We start from the raw sequence: 27,344 nt of genomic DNA, 5'->3' as shown, positions 1-27,344 counted from the left end.
ATCAGTACTTGTTCAATAGATCATGAATACGACACTTTGTAATGATGTGGAATGTGTCAGGTTAATAAAAGATGTCTGTACAAGATATTACATTACACATTGTACACAATGTACTATATTTCAGTCTAAAATCTATAAAAAGAAATTACTTTATTTTAGTCCTTACATTCGATATGTGCTGGCTTTGACTGAACAGTTAAAATGAGTTTCTTTTTAGAAACATTCGAATTTATGAAATATTCGCCTCACTTAAATTTTCTTTTATTACTAATGCAATCTGACAGTAATTATTAAATTTATTTATGGATTCCTTTGTAATATAATGGAATAGAAATTAATAGAAAGTCATTTGTCAAGAAAATTTGTAAACTCTTTGGAACTTTGTTGGTACTGTAGAAGGTATTATTGGTGGCATGCCTCTGATGTTATCGAATGTGTTTTTATTTTTGACAGTAACAATGTATTTTTTGGTTTTGTTGAAATGAAAATTGTAAAGACAGTGTGATAAACAGGAATGTGAGAGAATGTAAATAATAAAAAACAGAAATTATTTCTCAGGCAATTTTTCAGAATTTATTACTGCAATTGGAACCATGAAAACCTAAAATGTAAAAAAAATTCAGGTTCTAGAATCAGCCCATAGATGTGACGAACTGGAGCCAACTACAAGAAAGTAGATAAGTAAAAATTTTATTGTAAACCTTACTCCTCTCTAACCTTATTAAAAAAGTTATCTATAAAGATAGAGCCAATCGGCAAAGGATGTGAGGGAGGGATTACAGAATCTTTTGAGGATTACTTACCAACAAGAGAATTCAATTAATTCTAAGACATTACATAATGTGACAGCAAAGATAAAAAAAAACAGCATCCACTGAAGAAACACTTCACTCACTCTGACATCACATCACATAAGTTCAAGAAAAATTATCATAGCCACTAGGTGCCAATAACCAAATCCATCATGCCTACTAGACAATGATTACTGAACAAGCCATAATTTTGAACTAGATCTACAAAAACCAGATGAGAATATTTTTTAGTTCTTAAGTATAATCTTGAACTTCCTTTCTCACTTCAAATGGATACACACACTTAGTGACAGAATTCCTAAAAAGGTACATGAGAACAATCAATGATTTTTATTTAATAACAAGAGGAGGAATTTGCGTCAACCAATATCTCAAGTCTGGGATTAATTAGACTAGAATTTGAATTCTACTGTGCATGTTATGCTTTTGCACACTGAAAGGGAGAAATATACAGACTGATCAGTCTTAATAGGTTGTAAGAGTGTGTGGTGGTGGTTGTGTTCAAAAATTAATGTTAAAAAAAATTGATATGTTGTGCCACATCTGGGTTATTTAGTGTTGAAGTTAGCCAATCTGGTTATCGCACACACAAATTCAAGCTGCCACCTGGGACAGTGTCATCTAACATGTTCTTCATTGGTCTCCTCATATTAACAAATGTAGCTTTTGCTCATTTACAAAAAAATGACAGTCAGTGATGCTGGATGGTAATTACCACAATCAATAATTAACCTTCAGACTAGACTTCAAGCTGAAGGACACATGAGTATACTGTTTTACACAATTTTTCATGGGGAAGTGTAGTAACAATGACAAGTGCTCGGCAAAGATCTAAAGTAGAAATGGATGTGTGTGAGAATTTAGTAGACTTGGGAAATGCCACCTAGACAATTTAACAAGAAAACAAAGTGTTTGATAGAATGGAAAGGAGATTTTCAAATATAGAAAATATATTTATCAAAATGGGCTGAACAATTCAAACTGAAATTATTAAATAGAACTAAAGATTGATCAAAATTCATGCCATCCCTAACAAAATTCAAAACATCTTGAATAAAATATATGACATCTTGCAAATTTGAATCAAGAGATAAAAATCAGTAACTGATTAAGTTAATGAAATGAAAGAAAGTAGAACCATAGCAACAACAGCCATAACTGTATGATCCAGCGATAGTGTTAAAGACAATTTAACAAATTTGCAAATTTTAAACAATGATAGTGTATATGTTGAAAATAATTATATAACAGAGTCACAATTTGATTTGGTGGTTGAAGCAGAATGCAACATTGACAAAATGAAATATTACCATAATGTAAAAGACAAGATCTCAGTTTCCAATAACTGTATAAAACCCTTCACTTTGCAGCAATCAGTGTGGACACAGTGTCCAAAATTTTCAAACACTCATCTTTTCCTGAGAATTTATTACTTTTTTGTAGTCAGTTGCAGAGTGATTGGTGGTTGATGTACCAAGATGAATTTTGTTGTCGGTTTAGAAACAGCAGCATACAAGTTTATAGTAATACTGAAACTGATGAAATTTGTACAAGTCCATAACTTTGTTGCAATTTTTTTTAATTTTAATTCACAAATTTTAGGTGCTTGTGTTTAGTTTAAGCAACACTGTAACAATACTGATGCTGTAATCAGTTTTCACAGATAGTTGTTTCATTTTGATGAAAAGTTTTAAAATACTGGTCTTTTAATTACATTGGAGGAAAGAATGTCAGTCTGCAAAAGTGAAATCATGTTATGGTTATCTGACATTGACACCAGGAGAGTGATCTCTGAATTTGAATAACGTAATCTTCTTACTGGAGTAGTTTATTCAAACAGATTTCAATAAATGTATAAATAGATAACTATTTTAAGAAATTTAACTGTCACCTTAAGATTCTCCACATACATAGCCCACTGTGTCACTCTATGTAGTGCACCATGATTTGGGAAGAACTCATTGAAGAAAATACTCCATTAAAACACTACACATTACACAATAAAAACATGATTGTGCCACACATACAAGCAATATCCAGTGAGCCAAATGTATTTTATCAGTAACTTTTGAGCATGTTGATCACAATCATAGTTTTATTTATAATGAGTAATGTTAGACTGGTGTGTCTTCTTTAATGAGTTATTGTCAAAATATCCATGATGAAATGATAGTGCACTGCAAATAGTGACACAGTGTTCTATGTATGTAGATGCCCTGAATATGACAGTTATTTATTTATTGTCATCTGGACAAATAAACTTCTCCAGTAAGAAGATTACATTATTCAAAATCATGTTGGTTAGTGTTAAAAAAAAGGACACCGGTTTGGTTTACCAGTAGGCTGAAAAGAAAAAGTGAAACTAAGATGTAACAATATCATTATATTCAGTTATGGACTGTGTGATGAAAAACTTATTTTTGAGTTTGAAAATGGAAAAGGTCCAGAATTATGCTACATGTGAGGTTATGGAGGCCTCATGGCAGGTCAATAACTTCTACGCAAAATGAAAGAGGTGTAACAATATTTTGGTCGTTATTGAGAACCTAAAAAAGGTTTATTAGATGTATTTGAAAAATCTTATTTGTAATGTGGACTTTCAAATTTCAACTATAATGTGGGCAATGTTACGATGGATGCTGCATAGTGTGCACTTAATGGTTTTGCTACAGACTATCATATGATTTATTAGTGTTGTCCATTGTGGCTGATTGGTTATTTTGGAGCTTTCAAGTATTCAATTGTGTTCTGTTTAGTTTAACTATACAGTGTAATTTTGAATGAATGCCAGTGGTGGCCTACATACTAAAGTTGAAAATATTCTGGAGTAATTTGCAAAACTCTGTTCACTGTTTACAAAAACAATTTTTGAAAATATAATGTAATTGGGTGGAAAAAGTCTACCATCTAACCAGTAGCAAGAGAAAACACTTATCAAGCTACTGCAATTAGCAAGATATTTTGGAACCAGTGGCTCCTTCTTCTGGCAGAAGGGTTGACAGGAAAGGAAAAGGGATGAAGGATTAGGAAATGTTGAAGTATTAGGAAAGGTCAAGGTTTGGGAAAGAGACACCCAGAACCCTGGGGTCAGGGGAAATTTACATGAAGGGATGAGAAGGAAAGGCTGATTGTTGGGACAAGGTCTGAAAACCTAAGAGCTTAACGCTGGAAGATAGAATAATATGAAAACAAAGATTACTGACAAAACATTGCACATAAGTTAATAAGAGAGGAAAGTTAGTGCATTGTATGTGGTAGAAGTGAGTGCAGGAATGGGGGAAATAGACAGGTCAGAAAAATGAAAGATACAGAAAATTAAAAGTGAGTGAAGAAAAGTTACTGAGAAGAAATGCTGAGATTAAAGAAATTAACATAAATTAAGATCAGATGGGTCTTGAGAACCAAGGACTGTTGTAACACTAATTCCCACCAGTAGAAATCTGACAAACTGATGTTTGGGAGAAAAATGCCTATGGAATATGTGATGAAACACTGTATCTTATAGTGCAATTTTCTGGTGAGATTCATAGGCCTTCAGCTCCTGGTTTGGTTTACATACATTGATGACACCTTTGCTATATGGACTCATGGAGAGAAAAACTGTTGAAATTTTCAGAATCTCTAAATACATTCTCGCAGTTAAATTTCTCATGGTCCTGTTCAGAATCTCATACTACTTTTCTTGATGTTGACATTCTTCTTACTGGGGGCCAACTGCAAACTTCTCTTCACATTGAAACCTGCAAACAAACAATAGTACTTGCAATTTTAAAGTTAGCTTCCTTTCAGTGTCAAGTGTCAAACAAGCCCTCCATTACATCCTTGGCATTCAACACAAACATTTTCGCTCAGAAGCAAACTCTCTATAGCAGTATACCACCATTCTTACCTCAGCCTTCAGTGGATGTAATTACCCCACCAGCTTAGTTGAAAAACAGCTTTCCCAGGCCATCATATCTGATCATGGTACTGCTGATCCCTCTAAATGAAGAGTTTTAATCAAATATTGGAAAATCCAGGATGGAATGTAACAATATTATGAAAGGAAAGTTGCCACTAGCCATGCAGCAGAGATGCTGAGTCACAGATAGGCAAAACAAAAAGACTGTTGCAAATAAGGTTCCGGCCAGCATGGCCTTCTTAAAACATAGGTGCAGACACACACACACACACACACACACACACACACACACACACACACACACACACACACACACACATGTAGATGCAACTTACACACACGTAAATGCAGTCTCTGGCCACTGTAGCCACACTGTGAGCAGTAGCACCAGTGCATGTTGGGAGTGACGACTGGGTAGGGGTAAGGAAGAGGCTGGACCAGGGAGTGGGAGGGATAGGAGGGTAGGGATGGGGGACAGTGAAGTGCTGCTGGGGATTGTGCAGGGATGAGGTGGAGCGTGGGTAGGTCAGATATGTGGAGTCGATGGGTTAGACAGATGGAAAGGGGTGGGGGAGGGGGGGGAGGGTGTTGGGAGTGGAAGTGAGCAGAAAAGGACAGAAGTAAAAAGGCTGAATGTGAGGGCTGTGTAGTGCTCAAATGGGAACAGAAAAGGGGCTGGATGGGTAAGGACAATGACTAACAGAGGTTGAGGCCAGGAGTGTTACAGGAATGCAGGATATATTGCAGGGAAAGTTCCCACCTGCACAATTTAGATACCTGATGTTGATGGAAAGGATCCATATGGCACAGGCTGTGAAGCAGTAATTGAAATGAAGGACATTGTGTTGGGCAGTATGCTCAGCAGCAGGGTCGTCCACTTGTTTCTTGGCCACTCTTTGCCGGTGGCCATTTGTGTGGACAGACGGCTTGTTGGTTGTCATGCCCACATAGAATGCAGCACAGTGGTTGCATCTTAGCTTGTAGACTGCTAATCACCATATAGTGGAGATCTTGAGTTATAGACAACAAAACACTGCTTAACAAGAGAGCTTCCAGCCAAAACATTTTGGACCAAAGTAGAAAACACACATACACACTCAGCAAACACACACAAATACAACTCCCGCACACATGACCACTGTCTCTGACACCCAAAGCCAGACTGTGAGTGACTGTGCGTGATGGGAAAAGCAGTCTGGGTGGTGGCAGTAAGGACAAGGCTGGGGTAGGGAGGAGCAAGGATAGCAGGGTAGTGGTGGGGAACAGCAAAGTGCTGCTTGGGCAGCTGGTGCAGTCCGGAAGTTAAACGGATGGGTGCAGAAGGGGGCAGGGAGGGTGGAAGGGAGCAGAAAAAGTGAGAAATAAAAAGACGGTGCATGTATTGGTGGAACAGAAGGCTGTGTAGCACTGGAATGGGAACAGGAAAGGTATACGTGGGTGAAGGACAATGACTAGCAAAGGCTGAAGCCAGCAGTGTTATGGGAATGTACGAAATATTGCAGGGAGAGTTCTCACTTGCACAGTTCAAAAAAGTTGGTGTCAGTAGCAAGATTCCAAATGGCACAGATTGTGAAGCAGTCACTGAAGTGAAGAACATTGTGTTGGGCAGCATGCTCAGCAACTATGTGTCCAGCTGTTTCTCTGCCAAAGTTTGTCGATGGCCATTCAGTGCAAACAGATTGATGGTTGTTGTGCCCACATAGAACACAGCACATCAGTTACAACTTAGCTTGCAGATCACATGACTGCATTCACAGGTAGTCATGCCTTTGATTGGGAAGGTGGTGCTTGTGACTAGATTGGAGTACATGGTGGTGGGAGGATGTATGGGATAGGTTTCCATCCAGGTCTCTTATAGGGATCTGAGCCATTAGGCAATGGGTTGGGTGAAAAGGTGGAGTAGAGATGGACAAGGATATTGTATAGGTTCAGTTGGTGGTGGAATACCACTGTGGGAGGAGTGGGAAGGATAGTGGATAAGACATTCCTCATTTCAGGGCATATTGAGAGAGAGTTAGAAATCTGGTAGAGAAATTAATTCAGAATCATGAGGGGAATTTCCCTTCATCCCTGGACTGTGGGACTCTGGGATGTGGTGGGTTACTGGAGAGCTATGGCATGGGAGATCTATTTCTGCACAAGGTTAGGAAGGTCATTTGAGTCTGTAAAGGCCTCAGTGACACACTTGGTGTACTTCCAGAAGGACTGCTCATTAATAGAGATGCACCAATCATGAAGATGTCATCAATGAATCTGAACCACATGATATGTTTGGGATTCTGAGTGGTTAGGAAGGATTTCTCTAGATGGTTGCAGTTGTCCATTGCTGTACCATGGATTTGTTTGTAGGTAATGATTTCAAAGGTGAAGTAACTGCGGATGAGAATATGTTGCTCATAGTGACCAGGAAGGAGGTTGCAGGTTTGGAATCTGTCAGGCATTGGAAAAGGTAGTCTTGAAAGCAGCAAGGCTGTGGACAGTAGGAAAGTTAGTGTAAGGCCAAGAAGCATCAATAGTGATGAGCAGTGCACCTTGTGGTAGTGGAGAGTCAGTGGAGGAAATTGTGTCTTTTATATAGGATGTTTGGTTGCAGGTAATAGGCTGAGGGTGTTGCTTTATGAGAGGAGAGATTCTCTCAGTTGGGGCACACTAAGCAGCAACAATTGGGAGACCCATGTGTCTGGGTTTATAGACATTATGAAGAATGTAGAAGGTAGGAGTGTGGAGAGTGGTAGGGGTGAGTAGAGACATAGACTCAGGGGAGTGCTTCTGGGATGGGGCTAATGATTTGAGGAGAGACTGTAGATCCTGTTGGATTTATGGAGTGAGCTTGGTGTGGCAGGGTTTGTAGGTAGATACATCTGACAGCTGTTGGAGTCCTTCCAAAAAGTAACAGCCAGTGAACCTCATCCACATCTCCTCATAGTTGACAAGCCCTGCCCCACAGAGCTATTATATTTACCACACCCTCAAAAACTCCCTCCCACAACCATACAGAATCCAGATGATAAAGAGACCCAAAACGCAGTTATGAACCTTTCCTCTAAAAGCCTTAGTCCCATAAAAGTATCAGTCCTTTTCAAAGACCTTACCTTTCACTCCACTCCCAAGTTCAATTATGATAGGCTTGTTAAGGACCTCTCTTTCTCCCACTCCATACAGTGGAAAAACGTTTTTCCCATCAACTCTTCCAGACTACATCCAAAACCAGTGTTGAACCCTGCCTGACTCAGTTCATTCCTCCAATAAGCTGTGATCCATCCAAACTTCTCCCAAATCACCCCCACCTCCCCTTTACAGAATTTCTTAATGTTAAACTTTAGCTCACCATCATCCCCCAGATCCCTCAACAAGCAAGCAAAATTTACATCCACAGAATGAACCACAATCCATTACTTAAAAACTGATCCCTACTTGCTGACAAAGGCTTGACCACTGTGATTTTAAGCCACAAGGATTACTTGACAGAAGGACTCTGACAGTTGTCAGTTTCGTCCACCTACAAACATTGCCACAATGACCTCATTCCAAAAGTCCAATACGACCTCCAGTCTTCCTCAAATCCTTCAGCTAAAGAAAAAGTGTTCAAATTTGTGTGAAATCTTACGGGACTTAACTGCTAAGGTCATCAGTCCCTAAGCTTACACACTACTTAACCTAAATTATCCTAAGGACAAACACACACTACCATGCATGAGGGAGGACTCGAACCTCTGTTGGGAACAGCCGTACAGTCCATGACTGTAGCCCCATAGACCACACGGCTAATCCCACTCGGCCCTTAGGCTCATCCCAGAACATATCCTCTGAGTCTATCTCTCTTCTCACCCCTACCACTCTCTGCACTCCTACCTTTTATGTGCTTACTGAAGGCCATAAATCCAGTCACTCCGAATGCCCCATGTAGCTGGTTACTGTACCCTCACTATGAGAACCTATGTTATCACAGACCAATACCTTCAGCCTATTACCCACAAGCAACCCTCCTATATAAAAGACACAAAAATTTCCTCCACCTACTCTCAACATTTCCTGTTCCTTTACTAAACATTGCCCTGCTCATCACTGTTGATGCTACTTGTCTTTACACTAACATCCCTACTGCCCATGGCCTTGTTGCTATTGAACACTACTTTTCCCAAGGCCTGACAGATTCCAAACTTGCAACCTCCTCCTGGTCACTATGACCAACATATCCTCATCCAAAATTACTTCACTTTTGAAGGCATCACATCCAGAAAAAATCTGTGGTATGGCAGTAGGCACCTACATGGTACCATCCTACCCAGCATAATTATGGACCAGCTAAAGGAATCCTTCCTAACCATTGAGAAATCCAAACCCCTTATATAGTGCAAGTTTGTTGATGACATTGTGATGTTCACCTGCTTTATTCCTTCATTAGTTGTCCTCAGAGTTGACATATTGTGTTGCTATACTGCCTGAAATATGGGGTGTGGAAGTTCAACACTGACTACAGTAAATTATGTAGCCTACAGGTGCACATTTGCATTTCACAGTTCTTTACTTTCACTGATCACAACCCACATAATACACAGTTATATGGCCAGTGCACTATTGTTTAACTTTCGATAAGCCTCATTAATAGTTTTCAGGCAAACATCAACATACTGCTACAATATTTACTGTTGAACATCTACAAGCAGTAAAAACCTAACCACACATTTCACTGTCTTTCAAACAAAATTAAACAGATAATGTCATTGTTTTAACACACAGTCTATTTTTGTCACACTTGTTTGTTCATTAAGTTGATGCATTGTTGTTCTTATAACCAACACAGGTTTCTTGTCTGAAACACGGCTGTGGACTGACTGTATGGGACCAAAAACCAGACCCCTATATATCATAACAATAATAGGCACTGAAACTTCACATTGTTCACTGTTTACTTTATAGTAATTACAATTAAAACTTAACTCCTTCAACTTACTTCACACATCAAAAAATTGTATCTTTTTAACAGTTTCTTCTTCTGCAAGGTGTAAGCCGTACTATTTGTTTAAATCATGAAATTAACAAATATAGTTATGCAAACAATACCTTTGATGAGACTGGAAATTACTTTGGAATTAATTAAGGGCTGCCTTTGCTAACATATTTTTCAATAGACCCAATTATTAATTTAAGAAGTCTATTAGTTGTTCTTCCAAATGTTCATAATTAGTACATAATTTATATTTGTTTATAGGTCAATAATAGAATTTAAGTTATGAAACAATTACTGATTTCACCTTCTAACGAAAGTATTAACTAGGAATAGTCAAAACAAATTAGAAAATCAATTACATACATACAACAAAGCACAAAATTAGATCTGGTATTACATTCTTTAAGACTGAGGGCCAACCTTTCTCTTTTATGGAAATGCAGATTATAGTCACATATGTTAACGGCAATTAGGCAGAATTTTAAGGAGGCAGATGGCAAAACAAGAGTGGTTGCTTCTTCACAATATATGGATCGAAGGTGAAGACATCCTATCCATAGTCCTGTGGAACATCAGCACATTCTCTCCTATTCACTTCACCTGTCCACCTCAGTTCAACAAGTCACCTTCCTCTAGATGTTGACCTCCACCTTAGAGATGGCTATATCAGTACCTCCATCCATATCAAATTTATCAACCATCAGCAATACGTCCATTTCGACAGGAGCCACCTGCTCCATATCAAGAAATACCTTCCGCACACCCTAGCAGCCTGTGAGTATTGCTTCTGTAGTAACAAGCAGTCCCTCTCAAAATACACCATGGGCCACATTGAAGCTTTTACAGACCTAAATTATCCTCCCAACGTTGTACAGAAACAGATCTCCCATGACTTATCTCTCCAATCACCTCACACCTTCTGAAGTCCCACTGTTCAACCACAAAGGAGCATTCCTCTCATGACTCAGTACCACCCAGGACTGGAGCAACTGAAGCAGATTCTCTGCCAATGTTTTGACTACCTCTCATTGTGCTCTGAAATGAGGAATATTCTACCTAGTACTCTTATTACCCTTACCACACCTCCCACAGTGGTATTCCACCACCCACTGAACTTAGGCCACATCCTTGTCCATCCCTACTCCACCCTTGGTCCTGGCCCCAGCCTCTTGCTAATGGCCCAGAACCCTGTAATATACGTAGATGCAAGAGCTGTCCCACACGTCCTCCCACCACCACCTCCTCCAGTACGGTCACAAGTGTTACCTTCCCTCCCACAGGCAGGATTACCCGTGAATGCAGTCATGTAATCTACAAGATAAGCTGATACCACTGTGATGCATTCTATGTGGGTGTGACAACCAACAAGCTGTCTGTGTGCATGAATGATCATCAACAAACTATGGTGGAGAAACCGCTGGACTAATCAAATGCTGAGCATGCTAGACAACGTAACATTTCTTCACTTCAGTGACTGTTCGCAGCGTGTTTCATCTGGATCCTTCTACTGACACCATCTTTTCTTAAATGTGCAGGTGGGATCTCTCCCTGAAATACACTCCTGGAAATTGAAATAGGAACACCGTGAATTCATAGTCCCAGGAAGGGGAAACTTTATTAACACATTCCTGGGGTCAGATACATCACATGATCACACTGACAGAACCACAGGCACATAGACACAGGCAACAGAGCATGCACAATGTTGGCACTAGTACAGTGTATATCCACCTTTTGCAGCAATGCAGGCTGCTATTCTCCCATGGAGATGATTGTAGAGATGCTGGATGTAGTCCTGTGGAACGGCTTGCCATGCCATTTCCACCTGGCGCCTCAGATGGACCAGCGTTCGTGCTGGACGTGCAGACCGCGTGAGACGACGCTTCATCCAGTCCCAAACATGCTCAATGGGGGACAGATCCGGAGATCTTGCTGGCCAGGGTAGTTGACTTACACCTTCTAGAGCACGTTGGGTGGCACGGGATACATGCGGACGTGCATTGTCCTGTTGGAACAGCAAGTTCCCTTGCCGGTCTAGGAATGGTAGAACAGTGGGTTCGATGACAGTTTGGATGTACCGTGCACTATTCAGTGTCCCCTCGATGATCACCAGAGGTGTACGGCCAGTGTAGGAGATCACTCCCCACACCATGATGCCGGGTGTTGGCCCTGTGTGCCTCAGTCGTATGCAGTCCTGATTGTGGCGCTCACCTGCACAGTGCCAAACACGCATACGACCATCATTGGCACCAAGGCAGAAGCGACTCTCATCACTGAAGACGACACGTCTCCATTCGTCCCTCCATTCACGCCTGTCGCGACACCACCGGAGGCGGGCTGCACGATGTTGGGGCGTGAGCGGAAGACGGCCTAACGGTGTGCGGGACCGTAGCCCAGCTTCATGGAGACGGTTGCGAATGGTCCTCGCCGATACCCCAGGAGCAACAGTGTCCCTAATTTGCTGGGAAGTGGCGGTGCGGTCCCCTACGGCACTGCGTAGGATCCTACGGCCTTGGCGTGCATCCGTGTTTTGCTGCCGTCCAGTCCCAGGTCGACGGGCACGTGCACCTTCAGCCGACCACTGGCGACAACATCGATGTACTGTGGAGACCTCACGCCCCACGTGTTGAGCAATTCGGCGGTACGTCCACCCGGCCTCCCGCATGCCCACTATACGCCCTCGCTCAAAGTCCGTCAACTGCACATACGGTTCACGTCCACACTGTTGCGGCATGCTACCAGTGTTAAAGACTGCGATGGAGCTCCGTATGCCACGGCAAACTGGCTGACACTGACGGCGGCGGTGCACAAATGCTGCGCAGCTAGCGCCATTCGACGGCCAACACCGTGGTTCCTGGTGTGTCCGCTGTGCCGTGCGTGTGATCATTGCTTGTACAGCCCTCTCGCAGTGTTCGGAGCAAGTATGGTGGGTCTGACACACCGGTGTCAATGTGTTCTTTTTTCCATTTCCAGGAGTGTATATCCTACATTCCCCTAACGCCCCTGGTCTCAACCTTTGTTAGTCGCCTCCCTTTCACCCATGTACTTTCTTCCGTGTTTCCACTCCAGAACTATACAGCATTTTGTTCCACCAACCCATGCACAGCCTTTTTATTTCTCTCCTTTTCCACTGCCTTCACACCCCCTCCTTCCTGTGGCCTGCTGACTGCACCATCTGTCATACCCTTCCTGTCACATCCCTGTGTGTGTGTGTGTATATATATGTGTGTGAAAGCTTACTTGTTTAACTGTTTTTGTTATGCCTGTCTGTGACTCAGCATCTCCACTATACAATGAACAGCAGTCTATCTTTTTAATCATATTGTCATTGTTCCATCCTGTCCTTTCCATTGGAGAAATGATATTTTATGTACCAGTATTATTGGATTTCTGGAATGTATAGTTAAAAGGGATTGTTTTAGCATGACTTTGGAAATATTAAAAGAAATGCTATACTGCCCAACAATGTGTTGAAGTGGGATCTTTGTTAGATATTGAGGAGATGCTGATGGCAGAGGAGATGTGCTAATAATGATGCTATTTGTGACAATATGGTGATGTTTACAATAATATTGAGATGATGCTGTTGATGTTGATGATGTAGAGGATGAATATAGTTAAGGCAAGGGAAATATGTTCTCAAGTGTGGTATATTCATTTATGTCCAAGGGTATATGTCTGTGCTTGGAAATACACTCCTGGAAACTGAAATTAGAACACCGTGAATTCATTGTCCCAGGAAGGGGAAACTTTATTGACACATTCCTGGGGTCAGATACATCACATGATCACACTGACAGAACAACAGGTACATAGACACAGGCAACAGAGCATGCACAATGTCGGCACTAGTACAGTGTATATCCACCTTTCTCACCAATGCAGGCTGCTATTCTCCCATGGAGACGATCGTACAGATGCTGGATGTAGTCCTGTGGAACGGCTTGCCATGCCATTTCCACCTGGCGCCTCAGTTGGACCAGCTTTCGTGCTGGACGTGCAGACCGCGTGAGACGACGCTTCATCCAGTCCCAAACATGCTCAATGGGGGACAGATCCGGAGATCTTGCTGGCCAGGGTAGTTGACTTACACCTTCTAGAGCACGTTGGGTGGCACGGGATACATGCGGACGTGCATTGTCCTGTTGGAACAGCAAGTTCCCTTGCCGGTCTAGGAATGGTAGAACGATGGGTTCGATGACGGTTTGGATGTACCGTGCACTATTCAGTGTCCCCTCGACGATCACCAGAGGTGTACGGCCAGTGTAGGAGATCGCTCCCCACACCATGATGCCGGGTGTTGGCCGTGTGTGCCTCGGTCGTATGCAGTCCTGATTGTGGTGCTCACCTGCATGGCACCAAACACGCATACGACCATCATTGGCACCAAGGCAGAAGCGACTCTCATCACTGAAGACGACACGTCTCCATTCGTCCCTCCATTCACGCCGGTCGCGACACCACTGGAGGCGGCTGCACGATGTTGCGGCGTGAGCGGAAGACGGCCTAACGGTGTGCGGGACCGTAGCTCAACTTCATGGAAACGGTTGCGAATGGTCCTCGCCGATACCCCAGGAGCAACAGTGTCCCTAATTTGCTGGGAAGTGGCGGTGCGGTCCCCTACGGCACTGCGTAGGATCCTACGGTCTTGGCGTGCATCCGTGCGTCGCTGCGGTCCGGTCCCAGGTCGACGGGATTCGTTCACCTTCCGCCGACCACTGGCGACAACATCGATGTACTGTGCAGATCTCACGCCCCACGTGTTGAGCAATTCGGCGGTACGTCCACCCGGCCTCCCGCATGTCCACTATACGCCCTCGCTCAAAGTCCGTCAACTGCACATACGGTTCACGTCCACGCTGTCGCGGCATGCTACCAGTGTTAAAGACTGCGATGGAGCTCCATATGCCACGGCAAACTGGCTGACACTGACGGCGGAGGTGCACAAATGCTGCGCAGCTAGCGCCATTCGACGGCCAACACCGCGGTTTCTGGTGTGTCCGCTGTGCCGTGCGTGTGATCATTGCTTGTACAGCCCTCTCGCAGTGTCCAGAGCAAGTATGGTGGGTCTGACACACCGGTGTCAATGTGTTCTTTTTTCCATTTCCAGGAGTGTACATTGAGAGTTCATTATCCTATATAGTTACTGCCATTCCAATGATCAAGAGGAAAGACAATTGAGAACATCTAAGGACTTTTTTGATAAAAGTCATGTCCCTGGGACAATAGCAACATTCAAAATAGTAAAACAAACAGTTGCAGAAAATATTTGTAATCTTGCTATTTGATCTAATTAGTATGGTGTTACAATAATATCTTACCTTTGAAGATCCATGAAAACTGCTTAATGTATTTGAATTTTGTTTAGGTTTATTGCTGCATGGTTTAAAGGATATGCTTGTGCACAGGTTCCTCTGTGAATTTTTTATACAGATAACTCAAACTTAAATTTTCTTCTTGTCATTGAATTTAAAACTCTGTAATTAGTCTGTTAGAAACAAATTTTATTCATTATGCCAATTCCAATTTACATTGTTCGTGTTAGTTATGTGTCATCGCTGCTACAACACTCTCATACACTAAGGTGACAAAAGTCATGGGAGAGTGTTATGCACATACACATATGGCAGTAGTATTATGTACACAAGGTATAAAAGAGCAGTGCTTTGGTGGAGTTGTCATTTGTACCCAGGTGACTCATGTGAAAAGGTTTCCAATTTGATGATGACCACATGATGAGAATCAACAGACTTTGAATGTTGGAGCTTGGTCCTTGCAACATTCCATTTTGAAAATCATTAAGGAACTCAGTATTCTGCAATCCACAGCATCAAGAACATGCTGAAAATGCCAAATTTCAGGCGTTATCTCTCACCATGGACAGTGCAATGGCTGAGAGCTTTCATTTAATGACTGAGAGCAGTAGTGTCTGTGTACATTTGTTTGTGCTCACTGCAAGCAACACCAAGTAGCAGACATAAATGTGTGATGTAAGATGAATGTATCCATTAGGCCAATGTGGCAAAATTTAGTGTTAATGAGATATGGCAGTAGATGACCAATGTGAATGCCAAAAAATGTTCAAATATGTGTGAATTCCTGAGGGACCAAACTGCTGAGCTCATCGGTCCCTAGACTTATACACTACTCAAACTAACTAGTGCTAAGAACAACACACACCCATGCCCAAGGGAGGACTCAAACCCCGGCAGGAGGGACCGCAATATGAGTGCCCTTGCTAACAGTATGACATCTCCTGCAGCTTCTCCCCTGGGCTTATTACCAACTTATTTGGATCCTAGATGACTGGATTATGGTCAGATGAGTCCCAATTTCACAGCTGGCACATGCTGATTGTGGTCCATACCCCATGAAGCCACAGACACAGGTTGTCAACAAGGCCCTGTGTGAGATGGTGGTGGCTCCACAATGGTGTGAGCCATGTTTGCATGGAATGGACTGGATACTCTGTTCAAACTGGAAATGCTTATGTTCAGAAACTTGGAGACCATTTGCAACAATTCATGGATGTAATGTTCCCAAGCTATGATGGAATTTTTATAGATGACAATGCACCTTATAACAGGGCCACAGTTGTTGGTTTGATGAACATTCTGGACAGTTCAAGTGATTGGTTTGGCCATTCAGATCACCTGACATAAATCGCATTAGACATTTATGGGACATAACCAAGACATCAGTTCATGCATAAAATCCTGCATCAGAAACACTTTCACAGTTATGGATGGCCATAGCGTTCAGTATGGTTCAGTATTTCTGCAGGGGCTTCCAATGACTTATTGAGTCCAAGCAACATTGAGTTGCTGAACTACAACAGACAAAATGAGGTCTGATGTAATATTAGGAGGTATCCTATGAATTTTGTTCCTCAATGTATATTGCATACATTTAACTTCAGAAAATTTAATTATTTTACATTTTTCAAAATTTGTGCTTTGGGCTGTTCCGTTATTTTGATATGTTCACTGTGGAGGGGGAGGGAGGCGGGGAAACTGCTACTGTACTGGAGCTGGTTGATTTCCGTAAATCTAGAAACCAAAATCTCATATTCTTCCACAAACAGAACTGCTATATGATAATAACATAATTTTTATTAACAAACTAATTTGACATAATTATGCAGTAGGATTTTGGAACATATATTGCATTTGAACATTATGAAATACCTTGAAGAGGATGGACTATTGACACAAAGTCAACACAGATTTAGAATACATTACTCTTGTGAAACACAACTAACTCCTTATTCCATAAGGTTTTGAATGCTTTTGTCAAGGAATTTCTAATTGATTTCACATTTCTAGATTTCCAGGAGGCTTTTGACACTGTACTGCACAAGGTGTAGAACTAGTGTCTTTGATTACTAATCAAAACTTCATTGGTCTCAGGTTCAAGTCCCACCACCACTTAAATTTTGATTAATAATCAGCATTCATGGCTGAAGACTTCCAGCATAAGAAGTCACCCTCATTCTTCCAATGGCCTTGTCAAAGAGGGCAGAGGAGTGGACAGAGGTTCATGGCATTTCCTTTCTTGTCCTAGGGGTGGGAAACTGCCCCTAAAGGCAGAAGAATCAGCAATGATCAACTGCATGAGGATGCAGAAGGCAATAGAAACCACTGAATTAAAGACATATAATGTGTATCCACAGGATATGTGGCCTGTGATTGAAGAAGGGTCACGATGATCTCTCCATTGGCAAAAATTCTGGAATAGTCCCCCATTCTCCAGGAGGGGACTGCATAGGGGGAGGTGACCCTAAGAACAATACTGAATAATCAACAATAGAATGACATTCTACGAGTCAGGGTGTAAAATGTCAGAAGCGTGAACATAGTAGGGAAACTAGAAAATCTTAAAAGGGAAACTCAAAAGTTCAATCTAGATATAGTAGGGGTCAGTGAAGTGAAATGGAAAGAAGACAAGGATTTCCAGTCAGATGAGTATAGGGTACCATCAGCAGCAGCAGCAGAAAATGGTATAATGGGAGTAGGATTTGTTATGAATAGAAACATAGAGTGTTTCTGTGAACAGTAAAGTGACAGGGTTGTTCTTACCAGAATCGACAGCAAACCAACACGGACAAAGATAGTTCAGGTATACATGCCGATATCACAAGCTGAAGATGAAGAGATAGAGAAAGTATATGAAGATATTTCAAGGGTAATACAGTACATGAAGGGAGATGAAAATCTAATAGTCATGGGGGGCTGAAATGCAGTTGATGAGAGGTAGAAGAAGAAAAGGTTACATGAGACTATGGGCTTGGGACAAGGAATGATAGAGAGGACTTAATTGAGTTATGTAATAAATTTCAGCTATTAATAGTGAGTACTAAGTTCTAGAATTACAGGAGGAGGAGGTATACTTGAGAAAGGCCAGGTGATACAGAAAGATTTAAGTTAGATTACATGGTCAGACAGAGGTTCCAAAATCAGATACTGCATTGTAAGGTGTACCCAGGAGCAGATATAGATGCAGATCACAATTTAGTAGTGATGAAGAGTAGGCTCAGGTTTAAGACATTAGTCTAGAAGAATCAATGTGCAAAGAACTGGGATACCAAAGTACTAAGGAATGATGATATATACTCCAGGTTCTCTAAGGCTGCAGATACAGAAATAAAGAGTAGCTCAGTAGGCAGTACAGTTGAAGAGGAATGGACATCTCTAAAAAGGGGCATCACAGATGTTGGAAAGGAAAACATAGGTACAAAGAAAGTAACTGCAAAGAAACTGTGGGTGGCGGAAGAAATACTTCAGTTGATTTATGAAAAAGGAAGTACAAAAATGTTGTGGGAAACTCAGGAATTCAAAAATACAAGTCATTGAGGAATTAAATAAATAGGCACTGCAGGGAAGTTAAGATGAAATGGCTGCATTAAAAATGTGAAGAAACTGAAAAAGAAATGATAGTTGGAAGGGCATGCTCAGCATATAGGATAGTCAAAACAACCTTTGGTGACATTAAAAGCAAGGGTGGTAACATTAAGAGTGACATGGGAATTCCACTGCTAAATGCAAAGGAGAGTGCAGAAAGCTGGAAATAATATATTCAAAGCCTCTATGAGGGGCAAGATTTGTCTGATGTGATAGAATAAAAAGCAGAGTGGGGGGATCCAGTATTAGAATCAGAATTTAAAAGAGCTTTGGAAGATTTAAGATCAAATAAGTTAGATGGAATAGACAACATTCCATCAGAAGTTTTAAAATCATTGTGGGAATTGGCTACAAAATGACTATTCACACTGGTGTGTAGAATGTATAAGTCTGGCAACATACCATTTGACTTTCAAAAAAAAAATATCAGCCACACAATTTTGAAGACTGCAAGACCTGACAAGTGTGAGAATTATCGCATAATCAGCTTAACAGCTCATGCATCTAAGGTACTGACAAGAATAAAGTAAATATGGGTGGCAAAGAAAATTAAGGATGTGCTTGATGATGATCAGTTTGACTTTAGAAAAGGTAAAGGCATGAGGGAGGTAATTCTGACTTTGCAGTTGATAATGGAAGCAAGACATGTTCACAGGATATGTCGACCTAGAAAAAATGTTACATGATGCATGATGTATGATGTTTGAAATTCTGAGAAAAATAGGTGTAAGCTACAGGGAGAGATGGGTAATATACAATATGCACAAGAGCCAAGAGGGAATAATAAGAGTGGGCGACAAAGAACAAAGTGCTTGGATTAAGTAGGCTGTAGTATTTTGCCCCTACTATTCAATCTGTACATCAAAGAAGCACTGATGGAAATAAAAGAAAGGTTCAGGAGTGGAATTAAAATTCAAGGTGAATACCTAGGAATACCTAGGAATTACAATATCAATAATACAATTCACTGATGACATTGTCATCCTGAGTAAAAGTGGAGAAGAATTACACAATCTGCTGAATTGAATGAACAATCTAATGAGTACAGAATATGGGCAGAGTAAATTGATGAAAGACAAAAGTAATGAGAAGCAGCAGAAATGAGAACAGCAAGAAACTTTGCATCAGGATTGATGGTCAAAACATAGATGAAGTTAAGGAATTCTGCTACCTAGGCAGTAAACTAACCAATGATGGATGGAGCAAGGAGGACACCAAAAGCATACTAGTAATGGCAAAAAGGACATTCCTGGCCAAGAGAAGTCTACTAGTATCAAACATAGGCCTTAACTGCAAGTGCTACTGTGAGGTGAAGAATATTATCTCAGTTATATGACTGGATTCATGATTTACTGTCAGAGAGGTCACAGTTCATAGTAATTGATGGAAAGTCATTGAGTAAAACAGAAGTAATTTCTAACATTCCCCAAGGTAGTGTTATAGGCCTTCTGCTGTTCATTATCTATATGAATGAGTTAGGAGACAATCTAGGCAGCCATCTTATGTTGTTTGCAGATGATGTTGTCATTTATCATCTAGTAAAGTCATCAGAAGATCAATAAAATTGTAAAACAATTTAGAAAAGATATCTGTATGATGTGAAAATTGTCAATTGACCATAAATAATGTAAAGTGTGTGATCATCCACATGCTAAAAGCAGTTTGTTAACCCTTGTTTACATGATAATGAATCAAATCTAAAGGCCATAAATTCAGCTAAATACCTAGGAATTACAACTGCAAACAACTCAATTTGGAAAGAAGACTTAAAAAATGTTGTGGAGAAGCCAAAACTCTTAGAAAATGTGTAAGATCTACTAAAGAGAGTGTCTACACTATGCTCTACTAAAGAGACTGCCCACACTACACTTGCTGTCCCAATTTTCAGAACTACAGCCTGATCTGGTATCCTTACCAGATTGGATTAACCAAGTACATGGAGAAAGTCCCAAAATAGGGGAGAGAGTGTGATGGTCTTGATGCAGGATCATGGAGATAACACAGAATTTGGGGTGGACATCATTAAAACAAATGCATTTTTAATTGCAGTTGAATCTTCTCACAAAATTATTATCACCAACTTCCTCCTCTGAATGCAAAAATATTTTGATGATGCATAAGGAGGCATACTAAAATAAGGGAAATCAGAGCTCCTACAGAAAGATATAGGTTTTCATTGTTTACACTCCCTGTTTGAGATTGGAATAACAGAGATATATCATGATAGTGGTTCTATGAACCCTCTGCAGGGCACTGAAGTGTGATTTGCAGACTATACATGTAGATGTAGATGTAGAAATAGTAATTATAATTTGAAACTATTGTCCTTATTCATAATTATGTGGTTTATTCTGAAAACAATTTACAAAACATAGAATATTGTATTAAGCTCTTTCAATTTGCAGATCAATACACTCAAATATCTCCAAGCTGCAAGGATTTTTATGTATCAATTAGAAAAATGGTGGTAGTGTGATGAAAGTTTGTGTTTTATGGCATGTGAACTATCCAGCTTAAGACTGTGACGATAAAGACTGAATACTGGATTTGTTGCATTTTGCTGAAGTACAACATGAAGAAAATAAAAAGAAAGGTTAAATATTATCACACAGTAGAGTACTCATTTATCAAGAACTAAACCCAACACACCTACTAGGCAACAATTGTTAAGCAAGCCATTATATGGTCAAAGATCTACATGAACCAGATTGGTGCATTTTTTAGTTTAAGGGTTATCTTGAGCTTCCTTTCTTGCATAAAATGGATGCAAACACTTAGTGGTCTGCATCAGAACAGTAAATGATTTTTGTCAACAACAGATGGGAGGTTCACGACAAATATCAAAGAAAGGTAAAGATTGCAGTAACTATGACAGATGCAAATGTTTCCTAAAGACATATGATCACCATTGTTCTAACATTTACCTTATAAAAGCATGTGAATGAGAAAGAAAAAGTGTTTTGAACCTACACGTTTTGGGTGTGTAAGAAAGTCATTCATATCTATTCCTCTTTCAGTGATTCCTGTAACATTATATATGATAAACTACTGAATCCATTTCAAAACATCAGTTAAAATTTCCAAATATATTCTATTAATTCAGAAAGGAAAGAAATTTAGTATCAGATAGAAACATTCAAATAGAAATATGCTACTGTATTTAAAACATTTTGATCAAACCAACATCTTTTCTCGTATTTACTTTAGTGCTCTGATACTGTGGAAAAATACAAGGTAAAGCATCCTCCATATCTCAAATTCCATTTCAAATCTGCAACAAATCACCTCTTTACCTCCAGCAGAAAACTGTTCACACTCCACAGTCTGCATAGAATCGATGTTGTTGTTGTGGTCTTCAGTCCAGAGACTGGTTTGATGCAGGTCTCCATGCTACTCAGTCGTGTGCAAGCCTCTTCATGTCTGAACAACTACTGCAAGTATACAATTCTAAATCTGCTTAGTTTATTCATCTCTTGGTCTCCCTCTATAATTTTTACCCTCCACACTTCCCTCCAACTTACTGATTTGCATTAACTAGTTTCCAAATTCCTCACAATAACATCTAATTCTAAGTCAGTGGCTACGCACAAGGGCACCATTATGATAGTTTGTTGTGAGAGGGGTGGGGTGGGTAGAAGGGTGGGGGGAGGGGGGTGAGGGAGATAGACCTAGTAGTATGGAGTACTTTTAATAGTTTTGAAGGCAAAGGGGGAGTTTTAAGTATCTGTAAAAGTTATAGCCCAAACCTGTTAAAAATCTTTGTAATACTGACTTTTAAATCATTTTCTTGAGAGAAAATGTCTGTATACACTTCATGTTTTCTAAGAGCTACAGGGGTCACCACTCCCCCTTGCTCTGGGTATTGGTGCCCTTGGTTAGGCAACTGAATTTTATTAAATCAGAAATTTAGGTTGCAGCATTATATTTAAAAAAACTGAAATTGTTATTAGATACTTATGGAGGTAATGTTTGATATTTGGGGTTATGTGTTATCTCATATTCTAGTTCTCAAAAAAATAAAAAGAATTGTCAGACACAAAAACAGCAAAAAATTGCTTCAAAATTATATTTATTTCTTCTCAGAAACGACTTATTGTCATAGAAGTATATTTTCAGGGTTGAAACAGGGTGATAACACTTGCACATGTAGGATATCATTCCATCTTCAGCTGTCATAAGCTGTATCTTCCAGGCAGATGGACCACATTAGAATTGATAAGTACTTAACTTCATTTTTATTGGGCTGAGAGCATCACATAATTATAAGCCTCATCTCTTGCATCATGGTATATTACAGACAGCTGTAACAGGGCACAGATTTCATTTATGATTTTAATCATTTACCAAAGTATATATATATATATATATATATATATATATATATATATATATATATATATATATATATATATATATATATTTTCATTTCTGTCATCTTACAAATATTATATCCATCACAATTCATCAGCTGTTGCCTTTGGCTAGTAAAATACTGTGCACTGATTGTGTTTTGGTACAAATGTTATGGTTATATATCATGTACATTGATAACTCAATTGAGGAAATAGGCAATGTATCATGCATATATTTTCCAAAGCAAGATGAACCACTTAAGTAAAAATAAAACTGAAAATAAAATAAAATAAGATGTATCTATCAATCAACCACTTTTTAATACATCCACATAGGTCTGTTAAGGATATAATGAATATTTTTAATCACAAGACAATAATAAAAGTCCTGACATATATTTAGATGTCATAAATTTGATGAATTAAGTTACGAAGCTTTTCATTCTTAAATAAAAAAATTTCAAACCAACATACAAAGAGAAGTGGAAGGAAATTAACAAACAAAAATGTAATACAATTTAAACCCTATAAACGAAATACTGATTAAATGGCATTAAAATACTGGGTTCTTCAACAATGCTTTTCAGTATTTAGAAGCTGTAAGAAGCATTTTCTCTTTAATACTACTGCTGTTATAAACAAAACAACATACAAAAGAGAAAATTAACAGACACAATTGTCAATCAGTGTACAATTTCAGGAGAGGTATTAGACAAAGTATAGAGGTTACTACACATGAATCCTGCTGCTCATTTCCATTGTTGTGGAAAATAGTGGTCCACATGACTGTAGTTAGTGGCATTAATTTAATTTTACACTTCTGTTGTAAAGCATACTTCATTGACATATATTTTACTGCATCACTTACATGTGCATGCAGTACTATCAGTGTAGGTAATCACATTACAATTTTGCATTTACATGAAAGTCCACAATTTTTTACTCTAGGTAAGAGGACCTTTATACACCACAGAATGCAGTTTGACAACTTAATTATTCTGTTTGCAGCTATATGCCACTTGCAAAATAAATTGTATTTCATAATACGCCACTGTTGTGTTTTTGTTTATGATTAACTTTTGGAGAGACAACCATAATAATTTTCTTCTTCAAAAGTTCTGTAATACATTTTGTGCAGCTTTGCTACCTACTACTTTGTCTTGTAAATATTTTATGGTATATAACACATATTATGATTTCCGCACATACAGAAATCTCTTTCCTAAACTAAATCTTCAAGAGCGACATTTGCACAACTCATGTGTGTAACTCTATGGGAAAAAATTATAGAGCAAATTAACATTCCAGGTCATGAATTTATCGGGGTTGGTTGTTGGGTAAAGGTGATGTAAGAAAATATTGTGCTAGGCATGAATCATTGGAACAGTGATCTGTAGATATTCCAGTGATGCCCACAGGATGACCTCTATGCAGGAGTGTCAAGATTTGGTGAGACATTCTCTGGCATTTAATTTCCTCTTCACAAATTGAATCAGCCTCTGTGATGAACATTAAGTCACATGCTGATGAAGAAGGCGCTCCTACTTCAGGTCCCTAGAAGAAAATGATTATATGACCTTTCATATGTCTTCACAACAAGATATTAATTCATATTTCTTTGACAATGGATTTTAGAAGCAAAATTTGAATATTATACACTTGAACTTTATAAAAAAGTGTAAATGGAATTTATTTGAAAATATAGTGGCATCTATTAGTAATTTAGCAATGAAGAATTAACCTAAATTGTAAGAAGAACTTTTCATATTTGAACACAAAATTGTAGCTATGTAAAAATACTATGTTCTCTGTACAAGCTGGCTGATGCTGTTCCTTTCATTTCAAAATTACAATTTGACTACAGAAAGGTAATTAATTGAATTAGAGGAAAAATTGTCTCCCCTTGTCCTCACTACAAGTAGGTCCCTCTCATTGTGGGTCTGAGTGATCTGCCACATCTTTCTGCTCTTCATAAATCTATCACTCTTTCTTTCCTGAGGGTGAAACTAACAGTTCCATAACTAAGAACAATTTTTATTTTTAAAACATTTAAATCAGTAGTAGTGGAGTAAGTAACTACTAGAATAACATTTTTATTACTTGTAAGTTTACTGCGGATGTAGACAAGAATAAACTTTCAAAGGTTATACTGCAGTTACTGCTGATTGACATGGGGGTCAGTATAAATTTGGTAGTGAGTGTAAAAATTAGCGTTTTTAGCAACTACATCAGTGATGTAGAAATGCATTTAATTTTCAATAAAGGTTCTATACTTATGCAAACAGCATTCATTTGCTTAAGATTAGAAACTTTTCATTTGTGCTACATTTTATAGTTTTGGATGACATTTCACTTTAGAGTAGTTTTGTGTGTCACAGTTCACTCACTTACATGATAATGTGTGTATGGCATCTTCTTTAATCATTCATGCATGATAATGTTTTACTTTAAATGACATATTATTGTAACATGACTTCATTTGGATTGAGCCTCACAGAAAAACTGTGACATCTTCCCATCTTATGTAAGGACAGTCAATTAATGTATAATAAACGTAATTATGTGGATATTGCATAATTGAAATTAATCTTTAGCTATCTACTAGCCAGTTTACGTCACTCACCTTCAATAATAACATCATGAGCATAGCACAATATCTGTTTTTATGTAGAAAAAGGAAGAAGAGAGGGAGATCAGAAATAGAAACTGGAAAATAAAGAGAGAAGAGCACAGAAAAAATGAAACAGAAAAAGTTGACAACTAAGTGATGGAGATAATCATGGGGAAAGAGAGAGAGAGAGCGAATTAGTGTTGAGTGAGTGAGTGAGGTGAGTGAGTGAGTGAGAGAGAGAGAGAGAGAGAGAGAGAGAGAGAGAGAGAGAGAACCACACCTCTTGATAGGCCAAATGTTACTTTTATTGAAGCTGATGTCATACTATGATTTGTCACCTCCAGGAAACACCACAAAAATAACAAGGCTTTACATTGCCTCTGGCCTCGATAATGGCCTCATTTCAGTGGAAAGGACTGTCTAGTGTTTCTTCTGGGATGCCATGTTCAGCTTAATCCATAATTGATGGTTAGACCCCACAGAGCTGTAATATTACAGCCAATATTCTCAGCTCTTTGAACACTCTGGTTCTCATCAGATCTCCAAAGTTAAGCAATGCCAGGTAACTTTCTGTGTATGCTACATGCTATTATCTGCTTCCTATTTGCCTTCAATGCAAAGAGGAGAAGGGATGTTGGCGCACAGTTCCTTATCGCCAGACTTTGCATCAATGTCCTGTATTAAATTCCAAACCACTTTGCTGTGTCTCATGAAGTGAGGGCATGAGAAATTGTTTATGGTGAATCTGTCCATTCAGTGGGGATGTTTAAGCTAAATGGCAGCCTTGAAGACTTCTCAACAGGAGTAAGCTATGTGCCAGCACTGGATTTCACTCATCTGGGTTCCTCATCTGAGTTCCTTTCATAGCCATCCAACACAAATATGACACAATGTTATACATACGCATTAGTCACCTACATGTTCTAGAAACACTTAAACACATGACCTTCACATTTTGTGATGGAAAGGTGCCAATGATAATGGAGGGCAGAGAAATGTATTCAATTAGGCAGCTGAATCTTGCCTTCAGGGTCTCCCAGCCAACAGTGTCATACACATTTGCTCTACTTTTTACCAAATTGCAGGGATGCTGATGGCTATATTACATATGCTCTTCCAAATAGACCCTCGCATTTTCTATGAGACTAAGATCAGTTGCTTTAGCATGCCCGTTGAGGTGTGATAGGTTGCCTGAGAGCCCATCAAAGTAGTAACATATGCCTGCAGCCCAGTGAACATGGTTGTTGTCATCTTGAAAGATGGGAGTGTCCACAGCACATTCATCATGAAGATGCAGAAAAAAAAGGGAGAAACTTGGTCATCAATAATGCTGAAATAAACATCTTTGTTTGTGTTCACAATAACACTGAAATGAAATGATTGTATGGCATTGCTGGCCAGGAGTCCCCATGCAGTGGAGTTCAGTCACCATATTGCAAATCCTTTTTAGTTGATGCCACTTCAGTGACTTGCGAGTCAATATTGATGAAATGATAATCAAGGTCACACAACGCCCAGTCATCTCAAGGCAGAGAAAATTCCTGACCCTATGTGTGGGAAGTGAGAACACTACCACAAGACAACAAGCTGTGAACCACATTGCCATTCAGCTGTTGTCCAACTTGACTGATGTTTGGGATGTTCACAGTAACTTGAATGAGTGAGACCTAATCATGATATGAAAGATACTTCCAAAACATAGCAGAACCATCCCCCAACCTTTACTACATCTTCCGCACACTGTGGGTTAAATGGCTGATTCGTCCATCAGTGCACTTAATGTCTTGCATTATTTGGGAACAGGGAAAACTGTGATT

The 27,344-nt window shown here is 39.5% G+C and overlaps 1 protein-coding gene across 1 annotated transcript in view; it reads right to left on the bottom strand.

The window, feature by feature from the left end:
• Positions 1-27,344, bottom strand: part of LOC126273067 (uncharacterized) — a 404,495-nt gene that overhangs the window by 135,431 nt on the left and 241,720 nt on the right. The window contains exon 5 of the mRNA XM_049976476.1: positions 24,341-24,470. Coding sequence (XP_049832433.1) covers positions 24,341-24,470 — 130 coding nt within the window. The remainder of the gene's footprint in view (positions 1-24,340; positions 24,471-27,344) is intronic.

The sequence above is a fragment of the Schistocerca gregaria genome, chromosome 1 (assembly GCF_023897955.1).
Source record: "Schistocerca gregaria isolate iqSchGreg1 chromosome 1, iqSchGreg1.2, whole genome shotgun sequence".
Taxonomy (NCBI): domain Eukaryota; kingdom Metazoa; phylum Arthropoda; class Insecta; order Orthoptera; family Acrididae; genus Schistocerca; species Schistocerca gregaria.
Note: the sequence above shows the minus strand (reverse complement) of the source record. Positions and strands in the feature narration are given on the sequence as shown.